This window comes from Amia ocellicauda, chromosome 12 (assembly GCF_036373705.1).
Source record: "Amia ocellicauda isolate fAmiCal2 chromosome 12, fAmiCal2.hap1, whole genome shotgun sequence".
In the NCBI taxonomy this organism is placed as follows: Eukaryota; Metazoa; Chordata; class Actinopteri; order Amiiformes; family Amiidae; genus Amia; species Amia ocellicauda.
The window spans coordinates 16,905,490-16,914,972 of NC_089861.1; the positions used below are offsets into that span (position 1 = coordinate 16,905,490).

The 9,483-nt window shown below is 46.6% G+C and overlaps 1 protein-coding gene across 1 annotated transcript; it reads right to left on the reverse strand.

Moving 5' to 3' along the window:
* Positions 1-211: 211 nt before the first annotated feature.
* Positions 212-4,199, reverse strand: LOC136764449 (E3 ubiquitin-protein ligase TRIM39-like). Its single transcript, XM_066718520.1, has 7 exons — positions 3,967-4,199; positions 3,622-3,714; positions 2,344-2,565; positions 2,049-2,187; positions 1,915-1,956; positions 1,798-1,824; positions 212-1,689 (listed from the first exon to the last, which is right to left on the reverse strand). The coding sequence occupies exons 2-7, from the start codon at positions 3,709-3,711 to the stop codon at positions 1,394-1,396; spliced, it is 816 nt and encodes a 271-aa protein (XP_066574617.1). The 5' UTR covers positions 3,712-3,714; positions 3,967-4,199; the 3' UTR covers positions 212-1,393.
* Positions 4,200-9,483: the final 5,284 nt, after the last annotated feature.

The window sequence follows — 9,483 nt, forward strand, 5'->3', positions numbered from 1 at the left end:
AATCCAAATATGATTGGTTGATCAAGTTGTCAATCCAAACGTACACTCTCATTCCGTTTAATGGTCAGGGCATTCTATCAAGGAAATAGAATGCCCTGGATGGAAGATATTCTCCCCAAAGACTCCGTAGTAAAATATCTTATTGGTTTTGTGTTGGGAAAAAATGCAACCATTCAAATGCGCAGTGTATGGACAGAAAACAAGAAACAAGTTGGCAGAATTTTATTTTATTTTTTGGAATTCATCACATACGTTTTTTTATTTTTTCATCTGAGGATTCCAGGGCCTTCTCTGAATACATTGAAAGGAACTGACAGTTCGCCACTGCTTTTTAATGATTTTGTAAACTTTAAGTAGCCCCGGATAAGGGCGTCTGACAATAAATACAATAACAAACAGTCAAACTATCAAACAAATAAATGATAATAATAATTGCCTAAGTATATTTATCAAATATACTATTAACTCTTATACTACAACCATTATTATTATTATAATTATAATAATAATTATTATTATTACTAATAATACATATTACTACTACTTGTGCTACTATTAGTCTTACACATTCTAGTACTGATAATAATGATCATAACTGATAATAAAATGGTAAACATTCTAGATGACAGAAGTATGTGAAAATACTTCTCCACTGTTATCCCATTAGGTACATTTTATCTCTGGATCACCCTGATAGACGTGCAGTGCATTTAATATAATACACATAGCAGTACATACAATGAAATATAACAAAATAGATTATAAAAGAGATGTAAAACAATATAATACAGTAAAATATATTACAGATAATGTACAATCCAAAATAATAGAGCTTATACACAATACAGTACAAGATCATGGAGATAATATGCATTGCAGTACAATAAAATACAGCATCTCTATTCAGTGCTTCAGTTTTGTGTACAGAATTGTAGTCCAGACACTGCCTCTCTCTCAGTCTCTCACCTTCAATCCCCTCCCCCACCTAAATATTCTCTCTCCTGTCCCCGAATCACCATCCACTCCCCGTCGTCCCTCACTCCTGGGCAGAAGAGAGGGAAGAGTGGCTCCCCCCCCTGGAAGCATCCCTCCATCCTCGCCAGGGGCTCCCCCCCCCTCTCCGAGTCAAAGAACTCCAGGGTCCCTCCGTCCCGGTCCAGAAAAACACCCACCACACTAGGGAGGGGCCTTCGACCCTCCAGCACTGTCACCGTCACTCCCTTCCCCTCCCTTCCTTCCTCCTCCTCCTCCTCTGCCCTCTCTCCTCTACCCAAACTCTCCCACCGACAGTCCACTCCACCACTTCCCCTGCCTCTCTCCCCCCCACTGCCTTCTCTCTCCTCGCACCCCCCTCCTTCTCTGGGAACCTTTCAACTTTAACCCCTGACCCCTCTCACCCTCCAGCACCCAGTACCCCTCTTCTGGGATGGGCCCCTGCCTGGAGATCCCCCCCCGAAACAGCCCCACTCGCCACAGCCTCTTGTGGCCCACCTCCACCTCCCAGTAGTGGCAGCCCTTGGTGAACCCGCGCTAAGCCAACGCACAGTACACACGGTCGAAGCAGTGGGGGCTGGGGGGCTGGGGGGCTGGGGGGCAGGGGCTGGCGCCGGGGGCCAGTCCGGAGGCTCTTCCCGTCCGGAGAGACTATGAGGCAGGGGTGGGCCGATGCTGGGTCAACACGGACATCCGCTGGAAAGAAAATGGGAGGGAGGGAGGGCTCAGTACAGTATAATGTAATGGAGAAGAGAGGAGCAGGGTCTTCAGATATGGTCACTTTATAAGGTAAAATTAACTTACTTGCATACATGCTGACATAGTCCAGACCTATGAATATAAACAGAGAGAGATCAGACACACACCGTCAACACACGCAGAACCTCTCTCACACACATACTTTCACACACCCAGACTGACCTGTCAGTGCAGTTTTCACAGGATTAAATGCAAACACTCTGACTGTAAAACACACAGAGAGAAATATTCAGTCAGTTAGTCAGTGCATTAAACAATCGGTCAGTGTGTCAGTCAGTCAGTGTGTCAGTCTGTACCTGGTCTGATGGCTGCGTTCAGCTCCTCTCTGCACAGCCTCTGGAACTCGGTGGTTATAGAGGTCAGGGCAGAGGTCACAGCACCGAGGGAAACACTGACCAGCTGACAGACAGGGGGGGGGCTGACTGACTGGACACCCTGAAGAGAGAGAAAGAGATGAAATGTGAATGAATGCAATGAAGTTTATACAACATACAGGATACATCCTTGTCCATCTAGCTCTCCCTCACTCTATCCCTCTCTCCCTCCTTCTCTCCCTCTCTTCCCCTCTCCCTCCATCTCTCTCCCTCTCACCTGTAGACTGTCCCCTGACTGCAGTTCCTTCAGCTTCCTGCCCCTCTCTCGCAGCTCCTCCATCTCTGTCTCAAGTCTCTGTCTCATCTCTCCAGCCTCCCTCTCCCTCTCTCCCTCCATCTCCTCAATGAGTGATCCCAGCTGTTCCCTAAGTGTTGCCACCCCCGCCTCTAGCTGTTCCAGTGCTTGAATGCATCCTCCTTTCTCTTCCTCCACAGACAGCTATAAGATGAGAGGAAAAGAAAGAGGGAGAGAGAGGGGGGGTATTAAATGGCTGAAAGGGAAGTGTGGAAAATTGCAGTGTGGAAGGAGGCACTGAGAGAGGAAGGGGAGGTGGAGACAGAAACAGAGAGACTCTTAGACACGGAGAGAATTAGACAGCAGCTCAGAAACAGACTTACACACTCACGCACACGCAAACAAACACACCCACACACAAACTCATTCACACTCTCACACATTCACATGCACATACAGTCATACACACTCACCAGTAACAGTAATCCCACACACTTCAGTTTCATTTCTCCTGTATCCCCACACCCCTCCCTACCTCCTTATCGGCCTCTCTCTCTCCTTCAGTTTCATTTCTCCTGTATCCCCACACCCCTCCCTACCTCCTTATCGGCCTCTCTCTCTCCTTCAGTTTCATTTCTCCTGTATCCCCACACCCCTCCCTACTTCCCTGTATGCCTCTCTCCTTCAGTTTCATTTCTCCTGTATCCCCACACCCCTCCCTACCTCCTTATCGGCCTCTCTCTCTCCTTCAGTTTCATTTCTCCTGTATCCCCACACCCCTCCCTACCTCCTTATCGGCCTCTCTCTCTCCTTCAGTTTCATTTCTCCTGTATCCCCACACCCCTCCCTACCTCCTTATCGGCCTCTCTCTCTCCTTCAGTTTCATTTCTCCTGTATCCCCACACCCCTCCCTACTTCCCTGTATGCCTCTCTCCTTCAGTTTCATTTCTCCTGTATCCCCACACCCCTCCCTACCTCCTTATCGGCCTCTCTCTCTCCTTCAGTTTCATTTCTCCTGTATCCCCACACCCCTCCCTACCTCCTTATCGGCCTCTCTCTCTCCTTCAGTTTCATTTCTCCTGTATCCCCACACCCCTCCCTACTTCCCTGTATGCCTCTCTCCTTCAGTTTCATTTCTCCTGTATCCCCACACCCCTCCCTACTTCCCTGTATGCCTCTCTCCTTCTGTTTCATTTCTCCTGTATCCACACACCCCTCCCTACCTCCCTATCTCCCTCTCTCTCTCTGACAGACACTCACTCTGGCTGTCTCAGTGGCTCGGTTTAGAGACTCCAGCAGACTCAGTCTCTCTATGATCCCCTCCTCTATTTTCTTCAGCAGGTCATTCATTTTCTGCTCGGAGGAGAAGAGAGGAGAGTAAAAATCCACGTGTGTGGTACCGCCCGGTCCAGTTATTACAGTCCAAACCAGTACAATCCAGTACAGTCCAGTATTGTCTAGTTCAATCCAACACAGTCTAGTACAGTGTAATATGGTACACGCTAGTACAGCAGGGGTCTCCAGCCCTGGTCCTGGAGAGCTACAATGGAGTACAGTGCATTGCAGTCCAGCAAAGTCCAGTCCAGTATATATACTCAGACTCACCTGTGTCTGTGTCTGTGTCTGTCCCTTTCCTCCTCTGATGTCCCTCAGTCTGTGTCCTCTGAAGACCAGGCTGTCTCTGTGCTGTTGTGCGTGGAGGACACAGAGAGACAGGAGACACACAGAGCAGGACACCAAAGCCTGGAACCTGACTGGAGCTGGACAGGAGTCACAGACCGGCAGGGTCTCCACCACCACTTCTCCCACTCTCACTCCCTTTCCTTCTCGTCGAGGGCCCCTCAGCTGGTTGCCCCATTCCCACTTCCACTCCAGTATTGCCAGATGCAGTGGCAGCAGAAGTTGTGTCCACAGGGCAGGGTGACCGGGTCAGTGTAGAGGTCAAGACACACCACACAACCCAGCATCTCCTCCAGAACACACTGGTCACGTGGCAGGGTGGCCATGGCCAAGGTGTGTCTGTCTGTGCTGTTGCTGTGGTTGTTGTGTGACTGTGGTTGGGTCAGGTTTGTGGTGTTGTTGCTGTTACTGTTGTTCAAGTGAGTAAGTATTCACTGAGCTTTAAGCTTTAAACTTGGCTTCCCCCTATCATAGAGAGAGAGAGAGAGAGAGAGACGGGGTGGAAAGTCAACAACAAAACCTTTAAGTTGCTAATCCATAAAGCAACAATAACAACACAACACACAGTCATTCAGTCAGACAGTCTATCAGTTAGAGAGAGAGGGAGAGAATAATAATAATAATAATAATAACTTAATTTGAAATAATTGGGTGCTGATTGTCCATGTCTCTTTCACTGTGACTCGGTCACTGTCCCAGAGCAGAGCAGGGGCCCAGGGCACAGAGCACCAGCCCATAGAAACACAGGCTTGCTTGTGCTCCACATTTGGAGATGTTGCGAACTGCAATCATGTATATGTACCCATAAGGAACACACATATATCTGTAATCCATGGTAAAGCTAGAGTTGCCAGTAGCTTTGCTGTATTCATTATAGTAACACAGGAGACCCTGTAAAGTGGCATTGTACACTCACCTAAAGGATTATTAGGAACACCTGTTCAATTTCTCATTAATGCAATTATCTAACCAACCAATCACATGGCAGTTGCTTCAATGCATTTAGGGGTGTGGTCCTGGTCAAGACAATCTCCTGAACTCCAAACTGAATGTCTGAATGGGAAAGAAAGGTGATTTAAGCAATTTTGAGCGTGGCATGGTTGTTGGTGCCAGACGGGCCGTTCTGAGTATTTCACAATCTGCTCAGTTACTGGGAGTTACAAAGAATGGTGTGAAAAGGGAAAAACATCCAGTATGTGGCAGTCCTGTGGGCGAAAATGCCTTGTTGATGCTAGAAGTCAGAGGAGAATGGGCCGACTGATTCAAGCTGATAGAAGAGCAACTTTGACTGAAATAACCACTCGTTACAACCGAGGTATGCAGCAAAGCATTTGTGAAGCCACAACACGTACAACCTTGAGGCAGATGGGCTACAACAGCAGAAGACCCCACCGGGTACCACTCATCTCCACTACAAATAGGAAAAAGAGGCTACAATTTGCACAAGCTCACCAAAATTGGACAGTTGAAGACTGGAAAAATGTTGCCTGGTCTGATGAGTCTCGATTTCTGTTGAGACATTCAGATGGTAGAGTCAGAATTTGGCATAAACAGAATGAGAACATGGATCCATCATGCCTTGTTACCACTGTGCAGGCTGGTGGTGGTGGTGTAATGGTGTGGGGGATGTTTTCTTGGCACACTTTAGGCCCCTTAGTGCCAATTGGGCATCGTTTAAATACAACGGCCTACCTGAGCATTGTTTCTGACCATGTCCACCCCTTTATGACCACCATGTACCCATCCTCTGATGGCTACTTCCAGCAGGATAATGCACCATGTCACAAAGGTCGAATCATTTCAAATTGGTTTCTTGAACATGACAATGAGTTCACTGTACTAAACTAAAAGTGCTCTGAGGAAGATAAGTCGAAACGCGTAAGCATTATGATGTTCACTTTTTCTCTAATAAATAATTTGAGACATCGGTGAATATGGACTGTTTTTAGACGGGAGCTGCTGTACCATATTAATATAATACGGATAATTGTTCTATATAAAATCCCTGGCATAAGGCACACCGCATTTAAGATTTATTAAAACGCCAGCTATTTTTAAACTTATGTGTATATGTATATATGTATATTATATTTTTATATATATATCCCATAACAACATAACACACGTAATAGTAATCACACAACACTTGCCCTGTAATGTGTTGCATTCTGCATATATTTACCATGACAGCCTGCATGTAGTATATGTTAGTTTTGCTTATTGAAGGATTAACAAAATACTTGTAGTTTGAATGTCTTTGGTCTTATTTTGTGGCTTGATTGGATAAAAACAAGAAATATCGATATGTATATTGTGTATCGCCTAAAATTTCTAAAAATAGCGATATTATTTTTAAGTCATATCGCCCAGCACTACTATGCACTAATAAACAGTGCAGAACAAAGGACGCCATGCTGAAGAAAACGTATTCTGCAGAGACTTCAGCAGTCGGAGCCAACAACGCACAGGATATTTTAATTCTGTACATGGGTTACCTGACGGGATGTCCGAGGGAGTGGCAGTCTGGCAGATGTGGAGGAGATGGAGCTAGTTAATGCCTATATGACTGACTTGCTGCGAGAAGGGGTCAAAGTCATGGGAGATCTCTCACAGTTTTGGTTGCAGCCAGACGCCATCTATGGTTGATGCAGGCGAAGCTCCAGGACAAGGAGAAGTTCGTCCTCCTTGATGCTCCCATCACCCTGGGCCAGACGTTCGGAGAGATGGTGGACTTCTTTATCAAACAGTCGGCAAAGGCAAAGGAGACAGTGTCTAAATATGCTAACCTCCAACAGCAGCACAGCAGCGCCTATGGCAGAGGCCATCTGCAGGTGAGAGGGAGGAACAGGCTCTCCGGGTGGAAGCCTAAGAGCAAGACAGACCCCCTACAGCCCCCTGCGAAGCCACAGGATCGTCCCTGAAGGGATGCGGCCTCCATCGCCAACAAAACAGACCGCTGTGATGTGAGAGAAACGAGCAATATGACTATTGGCCAATGAAGACTCTCGAGCAGGCTTCTACTTGGGGTATTTCCTGGTGCCAAAGAAGGATGGAGGCTTCAGGTCCATTCTCGATCTGAGGGGCCTCAACATGTTTCTGAGGAAAAGACCTTTCTGCATGTTGATAGTGCCGCATATCCTCCAGTCTGTCCGGCCGGGGCGACTGGTTCATGTCAATAGAACTCGGGGACAGTAATTTCCACGTCCCCATCCTCCCGGCGCACAGGAACTACCTACGGTTCGCCTTCCAGGACCAGGCGTATGAGTTCAATGTTCTGCCGTTCGGCCTTTCACTGGCTCCCTGCACATTCTTGAAGTCCATGGACGCAGCCTTGGCCCCTCTCAGGAGAAAGGGGATAAGGATCCTGAACTACCTGTGCGCAGACTCCAGGCTTCAGGCAGAGGAATATACAGAGGAACATGCATCACGTAATTGCTCTGGGTGTCGTAGTTCACATAGAGAAAAGCTCCCTCGAACCTGCACAGACGGTGGGCTTCTTGGAGATGCAGCTGGACTCTCAAAAAATGCTTGCCTACCTGTTCAGAGACAGAATCGAGTCATTGGAGAAATGCCTGGATCAATCGGAAGGGCATCGACTCTCCATCTGGTCAAATTTCAAAAGCTGTTGGGGCTGATGGCGGCCGCCTCGAATATTCTTCCCTTGGGCCTGCTGCACATGCACCCATTGCAATGCTGGGTAAACGCCCACAAGCTACACCCAGCGAGACACAAACGCCAACCACTGACGGGGACCTCAACGTGCTGGCAGGCACGAGAAATCTGGACAATCTGTGCCTCTGCTCCCCCCTTGGATGCCCACACAGATGGGGAAGTCATCACCGCAGACGCGTCTGGAACAGGCTGGGGCGCTGTCCGGAATGGGATGGGAGTCCAAGGAGTGTGGAGCGGCCTCTGGTCAGCCGCACACATCAATGTACAGAAGCTGCAAACGGTGCAACTGGCGGTGCACCATTTTTGCCATGGTCTGGCAGACAGACACGTCCTGGTTCGGACAGACAACACGTCAGTGATGGCCTACATCAACCACCAGGTAGACCTACACTCTGAAAACATCTCGGCGCACTCAACGAGGGGACAAGCCACATCGTGGGCTCTCTTTCATGGTGCCACACTTGAAGAACTGTGCATGCTGTGACCTGGTCCGGCCAACAGACCTTCACAAGGTTCTACCGCCTCAACGTGGTGGACCAGCTGCACCCAAGCTTGGGCTCCCAGGTACTTCAGACTCTGCTATCCTTGTCATTGTTGGTATAGGCTTAGTCAGGTGTCAGGACTCGCGACAGCTCTGGTATAGTCTTCCCATTAGGTAATGGCTGTCTTTCGATTTCAAACGGAAAGATAGGTTATTATCAGGGTTGGGAGGGTTACTTTTAAAAAGTATTGCATTACAGAATACTGATTTACCTTGTTTTGAAAATAATCTGTAACCTAATCCAATACATTACTCCAAGTCAGTAACATAATCAGAATACTTTTAAATACTTTTAAATACTTTTAAATACTTTTAAATACTTTTTGAAAACTTTTTTATTAAAAAAACAAAAGAAGCTGAGTTCAAGAAGTGAAACAAAATTTAAAAAATGTACACATTATACACATTCTAATATGGATGATGGATTTAAATTGTTTATTTGTATCCACAGTTCAAACTATTAAAATGGTAATTAAGATTTGCATCAGTTTAATTATCTTGCATAGTTATACTTTGCATTTTGTAGTAGTGTATGCATCTTTTGTAAAAACCTCTGTGAAATACTCATTTAGAGCATTTGCCACATCTTGTTTTCCAAGATACTTCCATTTTTGCCCTTTAGCCGTTTCACTTCCTCCTTTATTGACCTCTTGCTGTTGCAATATTGAAAGAAGCTCTTTGCATTAATTTTAGCTCCAAGAACTGTTTCTTTCTATTTCCCTTTGCTTTCCTGATCCATTTCTATGGGCTCAAATTAGCGCCATAAGTATCGCATAAAAAATATATATATTGTAAAAAAAAAAAAAAAACTGAGAAAAAATTGATGTTGAGATCAAAAATAAAAAAATCGAATGCAAAATGTATAGAATTGTAAACAAACAAACAAAAAAAAAAAAACGATAGCAAAATTCGCCTGCAGTCCCTGTCTTTGATTGCGATGCTGCAATTTTTGGTTTCGCCGCCAGTGATGAGGGTGGCCTGGTCTGGTGATATCTGGGTGGGATGGGACTCGACTGTCTCGGTTTTAACAGCAGCGCCGATTCAGCGACTCATTAAATACCCTGTGTGTGCCTTCCTTTCTGGAGAGTACCTGCGAGGAGATGGATAGGGGGAAGCAGACTGCACCCTCACCGGTGAAGCACTGGAGAGGAGGAGAGACCCATGGGGGGATCTATGTGGAGCTGAGCCTGCAGATGTGCGGCGGGCAGAGCTTCCGCTGCGGAGGCTCA

Bases quoted from the DNA above. Each gene is read 5' to 3' on its own strand.
- LOC136764449 (XM_066718520.1), bottom strand. From the start codon at position 3,711: ATGAATGACCTGCTGAAGAAAATAGAGGAGGGGATCATAGAGAGACTG. The intron at 1,957-2,048 runs GTACAGACTGAC...TGTGTTTTACAG, and splicing joins GAACGCAGCCATCAGACCAG to TCAGAGTGTTTGCATTTAAT. The intron at 1,825-1,914 runs GTCAGTCTGGGT...TTATATTCATAG, and splicing joins TGTGAAAACTGCACTGACAG to GTCTGGACTATGTCAGCATG.